The sequence below is a fragment of the Neopsephotus bourkii genome, unplaced genomic scaffold (genome assembly GCF_033783945.1).
Source record: "Neopsephotus bourkii isolate Nb327-2 ecotype Australia unplaced genomic scaffold, CSIRO-AGI_Nbou_v1 NB_1508, whole genome shotgun sequence".
NCBI lineage: Eukaryota > Metazoa > Chordata > Aves > Psittaciformes > Psittacidae > Neopsephotus > Neopsephotus bourkii.
The window spans coordinates 4,463,446-4,483,336 of NW_026901984.1; the positions used below are offsets into that span (position 1 = coordinate 4,463,446).

A 19,891-nucleotide genomic window follows, 5' to 3' on the forward strand; every position below is an offset into this window, starting at 1 on the left:
GTGCATCCTGGTTTTTTCCTCATACTGCAAACGTTGGTGTACACGCATTCAAGATATGCTCCTGAGCCCCCCCATGCTCCCAGAAGCAGTGTAAATATTCCCACTAGCATCGCCATCCTCAGGCAATACCATGTCAACCTTTGGCTTACCTTCAGCAATCCTGTTGGTATCCCCTTCTGCCACTGATTCTAGTTTAAAGCCCTCTCAATCGGTCCCACCAGTTTATGTCCAAAGGCACATTTTTCCCATTGGGAGAGCTGGATTCCATCAGGTTTCAAGCATTGTAACATTTTCCTCTATTTGAGGAGTACAAGTGCTAATACAAAGACCACTATGTGAGGTTGGAAAATTTCACTGGAAACAGAACCTGAGTTACCTGACCAGTAGTTTATTTGGCCATTGCACCAGCCAATGATAACAGTGTAGGATTTAAAATAAGTATACCACTTCCTCCTCACCATTTACCATCTTTATAAATTAATCGGTCAAATAATTCAGTGCAGCTGTCTGGATACTTACCTACTATATTTTGGTTCTTGTCATTCTGGGTGTTTATTATCATTAATACTATTGATAGGAGGACAAATCATTAATACCATTAATAGGAGGACAAAACATGCCAAGACTGAACTTCTGTATTTCTATTTCTAGCTTATTTTCCAGGCTATAGCATAATATTCTGAAAAATGATCTACAGAGAACTGCAAAAGCAGAACATTACACTCTTCACAGAAAAGAACTGGCTTCATCCTGCATCTTTTACAACTAAGTCTGCATTACTCAGTACAGATACAAGTATTTTAGAAATAGATATGCTGAATCAATTAAATTTTAGATGCTTAAGAAATGCATGGGCAATTCAACTGTTGTGTGCCTTGCTATACAAAGAAAGTTAATGCATATGTATCCTTCATCTCTGAAAACATGTTTATATTCAAGTATAGTCTAAGAAGATGCAAGTGGTAAGAATGAAGTATATATTTGGTCACATTAAAATGAAAACAGCCATTAGACTCTGCTATGGAAAAATAGTTGCATGTAAAAAGAAAGTTACTCTTTGGTACCTAAACTGCCAAGTTATTTTTAAATCTGTATCTGGAATTCTCTTTTAAAAATATTCAAATATTCAGTATACTTTGGTTCAATTCATCAAATACAACTGCACTTCTGTTTTATCTTTGGGCTTGCAAATCAATCAGTATTCAAAAGTAAGAAGTGAGATAATTTCTTACTTAAAGGCATTCAAGTCAGAAATGGAGCACAATGCAACTAAATAAACATTTCAGCATTTAAAACAATACGGCTAGATTCTGTAAGAAACTACCCAGCTTTCAACTTTGGCATCTCTCTGAAAAACAAACACTGAAAACCCTTGCAGACCCAGAATCTTCCACTGCTGTCACATGGAACTACTGATGACTTTTAAAACTGCCAGCAGCATGACTGCATTGTCTCACAAGTAAATAACAAACATAATTACTGAAGCAAGGTGAACTCAAGCAACAGATTTCCATCCTCAAGTTGGGACTTTGTGATATGTTACACTACTTTGATTTCACATCTCTTGGAGAACTGGCAAGTTATGCTTCTGCTGCAACTCTGCACTATCCCGAATTCATAAACAGGAATTCCAGGGTTTTCCACCTGCTCTTATAAAGAGAAATCTTAGGCTGTTAATATTCTATCTCATAGTAGTCAAACTGTGATCCATGAAGACTCAGTTGACTGACAGTGCAGATCAAATATATCCTGGGCTTGGCTAAGGAAAGCTGAGTGTACATTAATGGCACGTAAGTAAACTTTTAAGAATATAAGAATGTCAGGTGGATATTACCTAATAGTGACTGAGGTATAATTTTTACAATAGGATAGGGTGTAGACTTCTAAAATATCTGAAAAACAGCAATATAAACACTTCTAAGACCACAAGTACAATAAAACAACAGTGCTGAGTGACCACTCTGGGATCTCAGTTGTCTTTCTGTCTCTGTCTTCAACAATTGCCTAAAAAATCTGACAGTTTTACACAAGAACTCCAATACTGACAAAGAACTGTTGAAAAGTAAAGAGGACCTAGATATCAAAAAACTCAATGTAATAAATTTGCTTTAGGAAGATTTGTACACATCTTAAGGAGAAAAAGAGACCATAATATAGAAAAGAATTAGAATTCTTCTTTACAGGTCAGCAGTATTGCAGCCACACAGGAATTCTTATGGAATAGATTTTGAGAGCCGATGGCTCTGAATCTGCAATACAAAAAAAAAAAAAATTAAAGCTCTTTGGGTAACTTCAACTGCAACAATAAAAAGGTCAATTAAAATTTTCAGTTTTTCCTCTCACATCAAAAGGCACACAAATTCCAGTACTTTTACATTTTTGCTAATAAGATAGAGAAGCTACCTACATGGTTTGCACATATCAGCATACCTGGGTTACAGATTTACATACCAAAGGGGATGTATGTCCTGTCTGATGTCCTGGACTTATCCTGTGCAAGACATAACCAAGAAAGCTCCATCTCAAAAGGGAGCTGCAAGGTGCTCATGCTGCCAATTGCTTTGGATGAGCAAACAAAATTACCCAAGTGGGAAAGTACAAGCACTACCTTCAGTGAATACCTAAAAGAATGAAATGGTCAAAACTGAATCAAAGCACATGTCTGGATGAAACCACACTGTTAAGAACATTTAAAAACCAAAAATCTTCTTTTACATCGAGATACAGAATCTCTCTTAATCAGAATATAGCTACGATCGACAAAGGAGGGCAATACAAGCAAAGCAGGATGTATTATCTAAGAATTTGTAAAAGAAAAGCATCTCAAAAATAACATATATAGACAAATCTTATTTTTGAAGATACATCAGACTATTCAGCACCTCCTAAGGCAGCACCTCTGCATGACCAGAGTTTGGATACTAAGTTAACCCAAGAAGCCACTATTCAAAGTCATGCACCCTCTTTCAGGTCCAGACTGAGACCTGGTTTCATCCCTTATTTTTTATTTCTGAACAATAACACACTTCTAGTTTTGCTTGCCCCGTTTCTTCGGATACTCACCTGGAAGAAAAGGCTCAGCACACACACACACACACACACACACACACACAAAAACACAGTTACTGTCGCTGTATTGATGGAAAGAAGACACAATGAATTCAGGAAGTGCTAAGGTGTCACAGAAAGTAAATTAACTGTCCTCTAAGACTTTCACACATTGATATACCAAGATCAAGGGAGTCACGGCAATCCCCAGTGTATACAAATTCAGTGACATTCACTGATACAAATAAAAATAAATAAATAAAATTCTGGAACTTGCAACCTCTGTGTCCAACAGCATTTTAAAAGGTTGCTATAGGAAACTCACGTAGCCTCTATGGTTACCAAGCCATTGTAAAAAGCCTAAGCAAAAGGTCCTGGACATAAGGAAGGGAAATTTTCCACCCTTTAACCTTTCTTCCTAAGTATTTTCAAATGATGTCTTTCATAGCTATTGCAAGTGTGCACAACAAGGAAAGGCCTGAAATCGTAAGTAAACATCAAATAATGGTTTTTCTCTAATAAAACTGTTACAACGTCACTCTCTTTACAAAGCATATATATCTATTTTGACAAAGTCTTATGAATAGTGCTCTATTTCTTAAACATGAGTATCAATGGCATTTGCCAAAGCAGTTTTCAGAAACATATTAGTGGCCAAAGGCAATTCACAACAAATAAGCAACAAATATTTTATTTTGCTTAAATTTAGGCAGAATGACAACTGTGCCTTTGCAACATTTCACAAAAACACAGAAGCGCATGGATTAGAGCATACTTCTGCAATTGTAAAGATAGAAAAAATCCATTAAATCCCTGACTTTGCTGACTACAAACAGGAGCACTCTTCAGCTGCTCATAGGGAACTATAAGCTAAGCAGAGTAATTCAGTTACACAGACAAATGATTCAGGCTGCCCTCTGCTGTTGCCTTGAGATCCCAACTCACTTGAAAAGAAACAGCTTTCAAAAATGTTACCTTTGGACTGATCAGTATTTTCTGATGTTTCTTTAATCTTTTTGTCCCTTCCGATACACTGCTGAAGCCAGTCAGTCCCATAACCATTGCTAATTAATTTGCTAAAGTTTAGTGCTTCATTTTTTCTCTGAGCAGGCCTATAAATCCAGATATATTAAGGAAAACAATAGCATAAGTAAACAAAAATAGGGATTAGGTGGTAAAATTTTATTTTGCACAGAAAGGGAATTAGCCTTATAATTAATTTCTAAATAACTAAACATATATTCCACATGTAATAATGTAGGAATTGAAGATTATCGGAATTTTATATGTGTAATAGTTACACAGCTCTGGTCTTAAGAGGAAAAAAAGTGAAAAATGAATCACACAAGAATGTGTAAGCAAAAAAGGCTGATGCTACTCATTCTGCACTGCACAAAGATGCAATTTCATTACAGATTTGCTCATTAGGCAGTTTACTAATTTATTCTGCATCATTAATATATTTCTAAAACATACTGGGATTACTGATGACTGCCCAATAATTTTTTAAGACAAAGTACACAGAAACAATTCAGTTTTGCACACAGCTGATGATACTACATCACATCATGGGTGATATAGTAATTTCCTTAAAAGACTTATCCTCCCTGTTCATTGCAGTACTTTTGCTGTGACTGACCTTACATAGGCTACAGTTTGTGTTTTCTTAAAATAGCAGCCCCACTTGTGTCTTTGTAACCTATGTTCACAGAACTAACAATATACATCATTATTTGAATCTGTACACTGGCATTGAGGACAAAACCAAGACAATTTAGAATACAATAAAAGCTTGCTACATGAAGACATGCAACTCTATGCATAGTTTTCCTAAAGCAAAGTCATACTGAATAGCTTTCCTGTACGACTTAAAGTGCTATTACTAAAATAGTTTTACAACTAAAATACCACAGATAATAGAAAGTTCGGCAGTAGTAAAGGATCCATAAAGCCCATACACATAGCCACTAATCTGCACTTTCAGAGAGTAATATTACTTGCTTAGGAATTTAATAAATTTCATAAGCATACTACTTACACGGGTGGGAAGGAAAGTTTATTTTTCCCACTAAATTCCTCGTTCATAGAAACATTTGGCATTCTGCTTGGATATTTAGGGTTTATAGCTGGGAGCTTTACCTGTGTTAGAGAAATCTTCACTTAATAAAAGGAATTATGATAAAAATAACCAAGAAGATTATATGATAGTATAACCTTCAAAAGTGAAGAATATATTAAAGGCCCCAACTCTTATCAAACTTTATTATCTATATTATTTCCATAAGTAAGAATAGCGGACCATAAAGAAATAGCAAAAGATAAAGCAGAACCTTAGTCACTCTAGATGAGACCAGCTGTTCATTCACTCTATCAATAAAGTAAAATGTGCTCTCCACAAGCTTTTCCCTCAGTGTACACCTCTACCCTAAGTTAAGCTTCCAATTTAGACTTACCTGTTGCAACCTCTTGTCTTGGCTCATTTCTCTGTATGCTGTGTACGAAAATATCTTAGATCAGAGTTATTACTTGCAAGTTATTTTAAAAAAAAATCAGGACAGAGAAACTGGAAGTGGAATGTATTGCTCCGTAGATTGAAAAGTACATTAAGGATAAATATACTTTCCTCCTATGTGGAAATACCTACCGTGATACAGTTAACAGAGCAAGAAATTATGAACAGAATGCAAAAATTAGATGCACCATCATCAGATACTACAAAACAACTCCCATGAAAACATCCATGAGGAGAAGATTCCAAAGTAGATGTAAACACACCACAGACTGCTCAAGAAGCCCGTGCACATTTAAAAAGAAAGAGCAAAGAAAATTATAACGGCGTTTGAATACATCTGATCAGTGAGCTAGTTAAAAAGCCACTAAAAGAAGTAGACCTGGATGTTCAGAGAATGTAAGTTTTATCATTTTCTGAAAGAAAGTGAAGCCTAAGACAGTTTTACTGATCCTGAAAGAGGATATCAATGCAAATCAATGTGTTAAGTCAGTGCTGAAACCCCTACAGACTTCAATAGAATCAGAGTCTCACCAGAAGAAAAATTTCAGAATCTGGAAAAGAATAAGTGGATAGGCTATCAGATTTCAGCCTGACTATGCTGAAGCTTAAAAAGATGAAAAAAATGGATATTTGTCAGAGAAGAAGAGATGATACTAGCAAGAGCATGCAGTGATGCTAGAAGCAGTGATGCTGGAGGAAGAGCAGAGTTTGTTGTCCAACCTAGAGATTAAAATACGCTTTAGGTATTCAGAACTGCTTTTCAAATTCACGAACACTACTCTGTGCTGAAGCAGCCTACTTGTGCTTTACATTTCACAAATTGTATCCTATTGTGCAAAAAATGATAGTACTGTCTTCCATCTACCATTAAACTGCACCATTTCAGATCTGACATACCATGGAAGTTTTAGACCCAGCCCAGCTACTTAATAGTTCCAACTGACAAAAGCAATTTAGTAAGACAAGTAGAAATCACCAAACTCTGGTAACCTTTGTCACATATTGAAGGCATGATGGCACACAGGGCAACGTGGAAAAACTGACAGGCAAGAGACAAATGGTAGATGGAAAGTTGAGACTCCCCTCAGCATTGAAGCAAAGCACTAGAAAAGGAAGTCTAATAATTAAAAAGTTAATTAAAAGGTAGGAAGAGGGGGAAACCCTAGAGAGATTTTTGACTAGAGATAGACAAAGGCCAAACTCTCAAACTAAAGTCAAGGAAAAAAAAAATGCAATGAGAAAACATCTGAAGGCTGCTACCAAGTCTGTCATATTGTTTAACATGTTCTGTTTCTTTTCATGGTATTAAATGAGACAGACTAGCATAAACTGCAGGTATCAAAACATTCTCTGCTGTTCAAATGAGCTGAGGAGTAACAAAAGGAGCAAGGAAACAGGTCAGAATTTGCCTTTGGAGGACACCTGCAATCTGCCAGGTGTTGTTTGTTACTTTACTTTGTTTACAAATTCAGCATTAAAAGCAGACCCTTGTCCCACCACACCCCAACAATTATAGCTGGGGAGGCATTTTCACTTTGACAATCCTCTGTTTTACAGAGAACAACTTACCCAGATAAAGGAAACTATGTAGGACCTTTTTTGCATGCTCTCAGTTTAAAGTGATTTCTCTGTGAAGAGATAGCAACGACATGCCCTAAAAATTAGTACCTAAATTTATTATACATACACATTTATTAGTCTCAGATTTAAGAAACATGAAATGTGGTTAAGTATTGTGCCTGGCTAGTATATTAAGAACAACGGATACCTGCTGCCAACATGGAAAGCTAAAAGCCCCTGGATGAAGTCCTGGCTCCCCTGCAATCAAGGGAAAATTTGATTACCTTCCAAATTTCTCTCTTCCAAATCCTGACCTCAAGTAATCCTTTTACTACAGCACATACATACGAATGTATGTATGCATATATACATACACATTTCGGGCAAGTGACTAAACAGAGTTCTTCAGAAATGAAGTAATAATCTTGCTGATGATGCAGGAAGATTGCCTAATGCTGATGCTAACCACGATACAACCCTGCAACAGATCTCTCACTCATACACATGGCTGCCTTTTTCTTAAGAGTCATAGCATTTTCAACCCAACCCAGCTGGTCCATATGGTGCATAAGGAAAATATCCATACTTAGGCTCATAGACCATCATGTTGCCATGAGCATACAGGCTAAATCCTTCATGCACTAACACATCTTTGCAGCATTTTGATGCAAAATTCCCAGAAGAATGAGAATTATCCCTGTGATTAAGGCATTGAGGAGGAACTACAGGATCCATCACAAGGCACAGAGAACCATGTAATAATGGTCCTCCTGATCTCCAGTCCTCTACACATTGACAATCATAGTACGATGAACAGTAGAGATTCTAATACTTCAGAACAAAGTGGCATAAAGGCTTAATGTTCTAGAGAAAGGGCCCAGAAGGGAAACAATGTTTTCCAAACCCAGTTGAAGAGGTACGCTTAGAAGTCAGAATGTTTTTGCACTTGTCCCTAAGGGTGCCCTAAGGGATTTATCTCCATGACTCCATCATGAGTGTCGTCTGAGCAACTGCTTAGTCAGACTGGACTGAAAAATATTTTCAGTATGTTCAGTCTCAATAGTTGAAGTAGTTGGCTGCTGCAATATAATCACACAGTCAAATGAATGAATTGAATATTGCTTAGAAATTTGCTTGTGGTATTTTGGAACATATCTCTTACATTTCAACATGCAAGATGTACAGTGAAAAAACTAAAGTCAAGACCATTTGGCAGGGCTAGATCCATTGTCTCGCTTGAAGACTCTTCAGAAAGGTAGCCTGTAAGGACACGATAGAAACCTCTTGTAAGAGGAGATACAAGAAGCAGCTGTGAAAGAAGCATCATGCAATGTTTCAAGATATACGAGGCACTTTTCAGGGTACAAGAAAGGTACTGTGAAGGACAAATATTCCAGAGATGGTGGTGTGGAGGTAAAGCTAAAGCTAAGAGACACAGAATCTGCCTTGTCAGGCACGTAATCCTAAAGAAAAAAGATATGATAGATTTAGCACCTCAGACAAAACTCAACTTCAGCTTCCATAAGAACAGTGTAGATTATCTTTCAGGGCCTCAACAGATTTTGAAACTTAGCTGAATATATAACATATTCACTTTATATTTGGTGCTAAATAAATCACATGGAAACTTTCATTCACATGACTGAATGAAACTGTCTCTATCAAACTTCACACAAACAGAAATGGACCTCAGTCTAACTTCACCAGTCATCACATGGACTTGCATTAGTCTTACTGTTACCAAAGTTTGACTTTTAGAGTACTGAAGATCCTAGTTCAACCATTCAAGAGACCCCATGGCAAGCCAGGTTTCCACTTTCAGTCCTTGTATCTGTGATTGAAAGAAAGATTCACTTACAAGCACCAGGCAAATTGTAGTGTAAGCATACATTGCTTGTTTGCCTCTTTCCACAGATTAAGTACACATTTCCTAACCTATTCAGTAATGAGGTGTTCCCATCTGCACCTGCCATGACTCTGAATTTGTACTAGTTACTCATCTCAGCAAAGGCTAAGAACTTTTTTTCCTAAAACATCCAACATCCTCCCCTCTGTTCATCAAACACCTTTCCATGGATACTCCAAAGACCTACAGTAAATTAGGCAACCAAGATTACAGAGAATATTAATAAAACCATAAGGCTTCAACTTCTAAAACAGGCAAGGGCAAGGAGGATGAAAGAGGGAGGACAGGAGAGAGGCTTCCTGGACAAAACACCAAGATCACTCAGAAAGGTTTGTTCTGGACATAGCCTGTGCTATACTTATTTTGTCTTGGATACATCTTCTGTTCAAAGACAGCTACTACAGTATCTTTAGAGACTCTCTTGCATCTTAAACTAAAGCACACTTCTTTTTTGGAAGAGTCTTCTGTTCCTTTCTCCCTCTCATTTGTTCTGCCCCGAAAATTACTAAACAAAAATTCTCTTCACCAAGACTGAACTGCAGGGGAAATAAAGCATAAGGAGACGGAAACTAACTACTGGCCTTCTTTCATACTTCAGTACATGCACTATATAATGTGAGTGGAAACTGCATTTCTGTTTCTTATGCTACACCTACTGCACTTGAGAAACACAGCTTTCTTCTCAGTTAACTGCAGTATAAAGATTGTCTCTGGTACACAGAAGCTTGGGTGGACTACAGCTTCCCTTCTGTAACAGGCCCAGCTACAAGCGTCTTCACAAGGTCTACAAACCAAGCAAGTGACAAGAGTGCCTCTCCACCATACCTTCTTTTTCTCTGCCTGTTCTTTGTCCTCAGCATCCCGATGCCAAACAGTTTTCGTATCAAAATCAAAAAGGCCTCTTATCTCATAATGGTTACCACAACGTTCATCAGCCTTAAACTCTTTGTGAATTACATAATCTGGTAGAGAGGAAACATAGCTCCTGCAGGCCAAGATTTAACACTTGTTTATTATACAAGGGATACATATCTTCTACTTTAGTACAACAGCATTTTAAACACTACCAAGTGAAGAACTCAAGAAGTTATGTAAGTTCTCAGCAGACTTACCATGGCTTATTGGTCCTGGGGGATTGGAGCAGTGCAAGTACCAGTCAGGCGCAGCATACGCTGCTGGAGAGGACTTACTTGTCACAGCAGTGTAGTGCTTCAGTAGGTCTTGAGAGAAAAAGACAAAAGCTGTTACTTTTCTGACTTTTATCTGGTTGCAAAAGCATTACCTTTGTTTTCAGGTTGCTGTTTTATCAGGAAAAAGTGCCTGATTTATTTAGTAAGGACCATTGGTTTTCCTTCATAAAATGGACAGTCAGAACCTTGCAGCATTATGTTCCACTTGTGCTTTGTCTTGCTCTAAATGCTTTGAAATGTTTCTACTGCTCTGTTAATACTTATTTCTGGATTTGTCACTGCTCTGAGCATGCATGCTTAAGATCCTCAAACTTCCTTCTTAGATAAAGGAAATAAGGAAATAATAAAAACACAGATCATCTTCATACAAGAACAGCACTGTAACAAACTGAATGTCATCACACAAAAAAAAGAAAGAAAAAAACACTTTATAAACCTCTACCAAGTTATCTCATGAAGCTTTTTTTGTGACATTATTTTCACCAGACTGCTACTTAAACAGCCCAAGCATAAATGGTAAAGACCTCACTGAAATGCAGCTAAATTGTCATCATCTGCTTAGATCAGATACAGTGAAAGACTACACATTTTGACAAAAAGTACCTATACACAACCGACTACAAGGATGGCTTGACAAGGTGACATCGCTCATCAACTTTTCATTTAACTTCGAAATTCCAGAGGATTCTTCTGTAGTATCTACAGGCACTTCCCACCACCACACCCAAGCAAAGCCAAAGAAAACAAAGGGAAACAAAATGAGCAAGACAGACACCCACCAGATTGGCCTCCTTGCTTTGCCAGCCTGACATAGCTGAATCTGTCTCTTTGATGCACTTCCTGCAGCACCTGGATGGCATTTCATGTGGAGCATTTGCAAGATCACCAAGAGCAGGAATCTGGGATGTTGGAGGAAGTGGGCTCTTCAGGGTTACTGACTTCTCTAGTCCTGTTAGTGGCATGTGGTATTACTGTCTGTCCTATGATAATGGAAAATACTTATAGTAAAACCCTCTTCCAGGCAATAACAAATCGAGCCCACCTGAAACTTGAGCAACATGCTGTGTTGTTCAGCTTGGAGGCAGAAGACCAGGCTTGGTTATTCTGGAGAATACAGAAAACACAACATCGACAGGATCAGATGCAATAAGGGAACTTCAGTTTCAGTTTGAAACATCATTCAAATTTCACATACTGTATTCTAATACAGGGGATCATGCATCTTCATGAAGAAAACTATTTCCAAGAACACCAAGAGCAGCAAGAGGCACAGACAGCAAGAAGCACTTAAGCTTTTGTTTCCATTTCCTCCTCACACATTAACAAAAGCAAAGGCAGTACCTGTCTGTTTGCAGGTCTTTACTTGTAAAACAAGCAAACAAAGTCCCCGCCTCCCCAAAAACATCCAACCACCACCCAATCTCTAGATACCTTACTTTATCAACTTCTAGTGAGCAAAAAGAAAACATAAACAAATCTTCATGAATCGGAAAAGGGAGTGGCAGACAAGGAAGAAAAAGACAGTCTAAGGAATCATGTCACAGGACACTTGCCAAGTTACTCCAAGTGCATCAAATGCCATTTCGTGGGTGTAAGTAAACTACCGTAAGGCAGACAGCCTATTAAAGAGCTCTTAGGTACACATATATGTTAAGTATGCTGCAACTCATGTGTAAGAATAATACCCCAAAGCACTTACTCTTAATGGTATCAGGAGCGAAAAACATTATACTGTGTTTGCTGTCACTTCACTAACTGGTCCATGAGAAACTGCACAGCCCAATTATCCCAAAGGCTGTCTCCTCTGCAATTTGCTGGGCTGCCACTCTCCTGAATCTCTACTGCACACCATGGTTTAAGATTATGAAACAAAATCAAAACTTCCTCTAAAGGGGATCAGAAGCCCCAGTCAAACAGGCTGAGCAGTACTAGGATTCACCTAGAGGGCAAGTGTTTCAGAGTGCTTTTTTCCACCTGACATATTCTAGAAGAGCCCTGCAAAAGGAGGAAATGCCCTCATGCAGCATGCAAGAGGACACTAGGTGGAATGATCTGGGGGTGGCAAAGATACTTACAGCTCAGCCAGTACTTGGCGAAACTCAGGCAGGCAGGAACTGTCTGTCAAAGAAACCGCAACAATGGTACTCTCCTTTTGCTGGGCTTTGCAGAGCTATGCAAAGGCCAGCAATTAGCTCCACATTCCCCAACAGGATCTTCCTAGCACCCATCTAAACAGCAAGCTCTTCACCCGACACAGAAAAAGCTCCTCCTCCCCAGCCTAGCTTCGGCAACAGCCTGAAGCACTAGAGATAGCCTGGCACCCAGGCACCAGCACTTCCACAAGAGGCACAGGGCCAGGTGGGAGACAAACGGGCTGGGCCTGCGAGAACCCCCTTGGTGGCTGCGCCGCTCCGCGCCGCGCCGCACCGCGCCGTTAGCTTCAACCCTACAGTCACGGGCCCGCCGGAAAGCCGCACCTCTCCTTGCCGCGGGGCACGGAGAGACCCTGGGGTAGAAAGGCCAGAGAAAGAAAGACCCAGAGAAACGGAAACAGCAATCGACAGCTCCTCCACTTGCCCACCGGGACTCCCCGAGCCCCTCCGCAGGGGGAAGGCCTACACGGGAGGCAGAGCGGCACTGACCCCGCTGTCCCTCCGTGGGAGGCCTAGCGCAGCACCGGCCTCACGCAACTCCCATCCCTCACAGCCGGAGCCTCGCTAGTGGAGAGGCGGGGCCTCACCTGCCCACCGGTTCCGCCCACGGGAGGCGCAGCTGCGAGCTGCCCGCTCGTCCCAGTGCCGGTGGCGGAGGAGTGGGGTCTGTCCCGAGTAAGGGGATGTCTGGTGCCCGCACCGCAGGGGATACTGAGGGGCGTCCGCGGAAGGCTTGAGGTCTTCTTTTTTTCTCATACCTGCAGTGTGTCTTCAAGAGCTCGGGTGGGTGTGCAGGGCGGCCTGAGAGCTTCTGAAGGTGGTGGAAAGCAGCAGCAGTGTGTTTGGTCTTGTCATGAATGCCAGAACCAGGCCTTTTGTCTCTGCAAAATTAGGGACAAGACCGTTTTTGGTGTCACAGGGGGAGTCCATAGGCAGTTGCCTAGGTCTTAGTAATTTACAGAGCTTAGGACATCTGTGTATTGTGCTCTGCTGTGTGGGTTATGACCCTGAGCTGTCTGGGTTTTCCTTTTGACCCAAACTGGAAGGACACAGATGTTTCCTGTCTTGGCAGTTGTCGTGGTGTAACCCCAGCTGGCAGCTAAGCACTACAAAGGCACTTGCTCACTCATCCCCAGTGGGATGAGGGGGGGGATCAGAAAAGTGAGAGAACTCATGGGTTAAGATAAAGACAGTTTAATAGGTAAAACAACAGCCACATATACAAGCAAAGAGAAATTATTCACTATTTCCCATTGGCAGGCAGGTGTTCAGCCATCCCTGAGGAAGCAGGGCTCCATCATGTGTAATGGTTACTTGGAAAGACAAACACCATCACTCTGAATGTCCTCTCTTCCTTCTTCTTCCCCTAGCTTTAGATGCTGAACATGACATAGAATCATAGAATCAACTTGGTTGGAAAAGACCTTTGAGATCATCAAGCCCAACCTTTACCCCAGGACTGCCAAAGCCACCACTAAACCATGTCACTGAGGGCCTCATCTACATGGTTTGTGAATGCTTCCAGGGATGGTGATTCTACCAGTTCCTTGGGCAGCCTGTTCCAGTGCCTCTCTGTGAAGAAATTGTTCCTAATGTCCAATCTAAACCTTCCCTGGCACAGCCTGAGGCCTCTTGTCCTATCAGATGTTACTTTGGAGAAGAAGCTGACACCTATCAAGGAAGAAGTTCAGTATAAAACTCCAATTTGAATTTGTCAACCCCAATTAAAATTATCCAGTCCTTTACATTATGTTAGAGGTTGCAAAACCTTGCTAGCACCAGTTACCAGTATGCATTTTTTACACATCAGGTAAGCTGCTTTCCTCTCAATGGACGTCATATGGCATGGCATAACCCTTTGGCCAGCTTGGATCAGCTGTCCCAGCTGTGGCTCCTCCCATCTCCTTGTGCACCCCTAGCCTAGAAGAGCAGAAAAGGTCTTGGCTCTGTGTAAGCATTGCTTAGCAATAACTAAAACATCTCTGTGTTATCAACACAGTTTTCAGCACAAATCCAGAACACTGGATTACTAGCTACTATGAAGAAAATTAACTCTATCCCAGTCTAAACCAGCACATTCTCCACCCTTTATTCCATACTGTTTATGTCATGCTCAGGTCCCACCCTGTCCAGTTATTAACCACCAATTAACCACCAATTAACCACCACTCCTCATCCTTTGATATAGTACAGAGGTATCATTCCTTGCTCTGTGGAACGCACCTGTAAAATGTCCTTAAAGTGCTCTTAAATGTATACTAAACGTCCACTAAGTTCACGTAGTCTGTGACTTTGGGCTCCATTATGGTGGTCACCCAGGACACGGGATGTGGTGTGTGGTGTAGTTACTGGGCACCAAAGCCAGCTCAGTTCAGGTCGCTGCAGTTGCACTGGTTCTTGTAAGACTTGTCCTCCAAGAAGATGATCCTTGGGGTGCCGTCCAATCTGCTGTTCTACAATTCTATGATATGTACCAGATGCAGTGGAGCAACTCCACTACGTACATTTACTCCTTTAATGCATGTTTTGAACACTCCAACCATTGGCCGTGCGGTATTGCCTAAATAACTAGAAACATTAAAATTACCACAAGAGGTCACTGTTGTGCAGTATATGTGTTTATTTGGCGGCGATCATTCCACTTGATAATATGCTGTCAGCAGCTTATAAAGGACAGGCAGTGACTGAACCCTTGACCTAGGAAAGGAGCATATACATTGCCAGTAACAATTTTTAAACCCATGCTTGTTGGTAAACCAGCACCTTTAGGTGTAGCATGTAAGGCCACTGTACAAAGGTGAGTACTGTAGGTCTATCATCATGAAATTGTATCTGGCTTAACTAAGGAGAATAAAATTACTGAAGTTATGGCACATATAGAAACACACATTGAATACATGAAGCCTCCTTGTTCTTCTAGCCAGGATGCCTGAATTTAACCCAGCAACCAGATGGCCTCTGGTTTACTGACAGGAGTGCTCAAAAAATACAGTGTAAATGGCAAGGAACGGCTGCTACTTTATTTGTAGCCAAAGAACCTGTAATAATTGAGCAAATAAGAGGTTATAGTCAATTAACAGAGCTCTGTGCCATGGTATTAGCTCTTAGAAATAGGGCACAGGCCATATATACTGATTCCTATGCTGTATGGCATAATGCTACACAATAGCTAGAAAATGGGGCAAATTCCCCATATATCTCATATACAGAGAAGCAAATATAAGATATTGCCAACTCTCATCTTGTTACTATAGGGCATGTAGCAGCACACCAGGAAATGATGGTATTTGCCTAACCATTCAGGACTCAAGGCTTTTTTTCTGCTTTGATTGCTGAATGGCTGCATGAATGATTTGGACATACTGAAGCATGTGACTTGCATCAGCATGCCAGAAGGTGAGGTTGTTTAATTACTAAGAAGCAAGCAGATAATATAGTGATAACCAGTGCATTTGATCATAAAAAAAAAAAAAAAGGATTAAAGGATTCTCTTGTCTAAAATAAACAACAAGCAAACCTTAGGGCAGGGAACGTCCTTTGACATGTACCTCTGAAGGGTGGAAATTTATTATGACCACAACTGAAGTAATGAGTGGTTTGGATATCGTTTACCTTGCACACACTACATCCAGACTGCAAACTGTAAAACCTGCATAGTTAGGAATCTTTCCAGGGCATTAAGAACAGTTGAATTGGGCACAGGAACATTGGATTCTATCAACTTAGAAATCACTAGTAAAAAAGTGTCCAGGCTAGGACCATTAAGCAAACAAGCTATAATTGTCAGACTATGGACATAATAAATGGAGAGGATGCAACTACCAATACCTTGACCATTAGCCTAACCACCTGGAAAAAACTCCAGAAGATTTTCAGGGATATATATGCTGGTGTTTACAAATTTGTTTCCAATACCGGCACTACCATTGCTTATGTTACCATGCAAATCTTTATTATAAATGATGAAAAACAAACTAATTGGATCAATAGTGGGAATTCTGCTATGTTAGGGACCCAATTATTTTATTTGTGCCAGTATTGTAAACTCCATTTTATCAAAGCTTAGGGGTAGGAAGTGAAAGTAGTCTGTTAAGTGGATCTATTCATCACTGCACCATAAGTAGGGAAAGTAAATAAAAATCTATTTACCAATATGGTCCACTCCTCATTATTTTATCTAATAGAATATGGATGGCTACCAGTTCAAGGGACCAAATGCATGAATAACAAAGGTAATCTACTCTGTGTTCATGGATGTAAAATGGGGAAACCATGAACGTTTAGTAATACAAGACACTTGTAAGAATAATATGACCTCAGGTACCTGCTGTTTAGGCTAAGTGTATGATAACTGCATGGCTGTACTTCAGTGAAAATTGGGTTGTATAGGTATTGGTTTTGTTTTGTGATGTTCTGTGTAATGGCAGAATGACTTCAGAGAAACCAAAAACCTAATTCATATTGCTGCTGGAGGAATATTTGCCTGTAACTTAGACAGGACCCTTAGGACCAATATGGAACATGGTACATTCCCAAATATAAAAAAGCAATTGCTTATCAAAACCAGGTTACTATTCCTATCAGGTATGATACTGACCAGATTGTCAAGACTGCAACAGGATTTGAACAAACTTCCAGACATCATTAATATGACATTTTTATGAGTTATGCACCATCTGCAATTGTCATAATACATCTTATGTTGCAACTTACACTCATTGTATTTTTCTGTATTTTATTAATTTTCTATTAGTATGTTTATATATCCAGATTTATTGCTGATATTACCATGCTGAAAGTATGTTACCTAGGAACAAACCATAATGCTAGATTTCCATGAGAACGCTCAAAGCTTTCCCTTATGCTCACCCTCAGTGAGGCAAGAAGACTAACAGTACCTTCTCTCACAGAGGTATGGGATTTACATGTGTCATCCAGAATCTTCTACATGACATTGCTGGCACTCCATTGACTGTTATTTTGTTTAGTAAGGGGTAGGTTTTCATTCAATTGTTCCTGTCCTCTGAGTATGACTTACCTATAATAGAACACAAGTATTTATAGGGAGCTGACACCTGTAACAGTTCTATGAAAATTGTCGTTGTATGTTGACTATAAAAGAGAAGTTCTGGTTTTGTCAAGCTTTGATGACAAGCTATGGCTTGCTTTCTGTTCTGTAAAATCCCATAACATTAAACATAATAATTTATTAGTGCAAAGAGAAGAGATTAGAGGAATGGAAGAGCTTTACATTTCTTAACTTCATTTCCTATTTTTGTACTGGGTGGCTTACTGAGATATCAGCTTTCACTGAACAAAAAAATTTCTTTCCTTTGAGAGACTGGAGTCATGTCATCATACTGTTTCTTGCTTGACAAGTGTATATTAACTTAAATGGTTTGTTTCATCTGCTCCTTCTGGTGCCTTTGTGTTAACACCAAGTGATGATTAAGAAAGGTCTCTTTTGTATTTTCTTCCAGCTTTAGAAGTCACGATCACAGACATACTGTATGGTAATAAGGTATATGATTTTCCCAAGAAAAAGAATGAGAGAGTTAGTCATATGCTAACCACCATAATTAATCTCAATAGAAACACTACAGAAAAGCATAGTCAAACTCTCAATTTCCCATACATGTGTCTATTTTTTTCTGTGGTGGCTTAAGCCATTCATTATTCAAGTTTCTCTTTTTTTATATGATATATTTTTTTATGCAGTCAGGTGAAGGAAAGCATGTCAGTTTTCTGTGCTGCATAGTATTCCCAAGAGAAATTATATAACTTTGCAAATTATTTGCAACAAGCGCTTTTTCCTTAGAATTAAGTCTACAGTGTCATTGGGGTTTATGCCAGTAAGTGATCACTCCAGAGCCAGTTATTTTGCACCAGTTTTAACTCATACTATTCATTGCCAGAGTAAGCAGCATAGCCTTACTGAACATCACTGGGAGTGAATGACAGTGTGGTATCTCTGCAGCAGCCCTTATGGCTGTCCTAAGTGACCCTGGAACCTATTAACTGGCATTACTTTGGTCCACACTCTGTGCTATGTGTAACTAGCATTAGTTCTTTATGAATGTGATATTTTCTTTCCTACAGCTTGGAACTTAGCAATGGTGACAAGTTACTGGGACAGGCTTCCCAGGGAAGTGGTGTAATCACCATCCCTGGAAGTGTTAAAAAACATGTAGATGAGAACCTTAGTGACATGGTTTAGTGGTGGACTTGGCAGTTCTGGGATAAAGGCTGGACGTGATGATCTCCCAAGCTTAGGATCTGAACTGGGCCATGTGGAGCCTACTGAGAGGTGAGGGTTGCGTCTGAGGATTGGTGGGTGGGTGTCTGATTCAAGCATCATCAGCAGTTGAGTCAGTAGGGAGTGGCATCATTGGCCCAACGTCAGCTGTGGCAGGTGAGAGAGACTTGCAGGTACCCAGCATGGGGTTATATTCTGTGAACACCAACTTGCAGGTGGGGTGTAGCTGTCTTGTTGGGAGTCTGTGGCAGTGAATTTACCAAGAGAGGCATCTCACACCAAGTTGACTTTCGTGTTTAACAAAGGTCTCAGCCATGTTTAATTTACCAGCATAGACAGTTACTCACGTGACTCTAACACAAACTGCATCTCTCCCTCACTGCTTATCTTCTGAATTCATAGCATGTAACTGTGCCAAGGAGGTATGACTGTGCCACTCCATGCTGTAAAAGAGAGCTCTGAGCCATGCATGACTATCTCGGTTAAACACTCTTTGTGAGGACGCATCTGAACACCCACACTATACAACTTTGTTGAATAGTATGGATGTTGAAATTAAGCTGATGCACAGCAGAGGCAGCTTTTGCTGGATGAGCTCCCTGACACCAGGAGCTTGTAAAGAGGTTGTCACCTACATTTTTGTGTCTGAGAAGAGATTGCAGGTAGGGCCTGGGACACTATATGCTTATTGGTATTCAGATTGTACCTTAATTACATTTTTTGTGATCTAAGATTAAACATTTTCTGCTTCAGTTTTTCCTTTTAAATGAACTTGCTTGATCACTCCTTTGTTTCAGCTGCTGCAGATTTTGACTGGTGCAACATGTAATCATCTTGAAGAGATCTACTGTTCTTCTGGTTGAATGAGATTCAGGCAGAAAAGCTTCAGCAGTCATAGCAAAATGATCAAGTGTAAATATGCTTATTTTTGGTTTGCACAGGAGGAAGAACTCAACTTTCTGTTAAGCTTTAAAATTTGTTCCTTCTGCTCCATACACAAATAAAAGTTTCTGGATATTAAGATTTTCCCCTTTTTTTTTCTATTTATTCAAGGTAGTCTAATAAAAAATATACTACCCTCTCTTAGTTCTCAAGAACTTTTCTGATATTTGACTAACACCCAACTACCAAATTCCCCAAGAATTGTGTTTAGGTTGCATCTACAAAAAAGCACACAGTATTTATTTGCCAGTTCTAAAAGCCTACATGGACATAAATCCAAACTTTCTTGAGATTATCTCACAGGAAGGCAGAAATTTCGAAGAC

At 39.7% G+C, this 19,891-nt stretch overlaps 1 protein-coding gene and 1 long non-coding RNA gene across 3 annotated transcripts; one reads left to right on the top strand and one right to left on the bottom strand.

Moving 5' to 3' along the window:
• Window positions 1-3,802: 3,802 nt before the first annotated feature.
• CUNH7orf57 (chromosome unknown C7orf57 homolog) lies at window positions 3,803-11,188 on the bottom strand. Its single transcript, XM_061369579.1, is given in 7 exon segments — window positions 3,803-4,160; window positions 5,087-5,187; window positions 9,852-10,011; window positions 10,139-10,154; window positions 10,157-10,246; window positions 10,996-11,031; window positions 11,034-11,188. Coding segments are annotated over 7 exon segments (807 nt in total). The 5' UTR covers window positions 11,179-11,188; the 3' UTR covers window positions 3,803-3,901.
• A 3,060-nt stretch (window positions 11,189-14,248) lies between these two features.
• On the top strand, window positions 14,249-19,646 carry LOC133221031 (uncharacterized). Of its 2 annotated transcripts, XR_009727868.1 has the most exons (3): window positions 14,249-14,319; window positions 17,850-17,890; window positions 19,423-19,646. It is a non-coding gene; the product is annotated as an uncharacterized LOC133221031 (long non-coding RNA). The 2 variants fall into 2 exon arrangements; XR_009727867.1 differs by lacking the exon at window positions 14,249-14,319 and having other exon boundaries at window positions 16,904-17,890.
• Window positions 19,647-19,891: the final 245 nt, after the last annotated feature.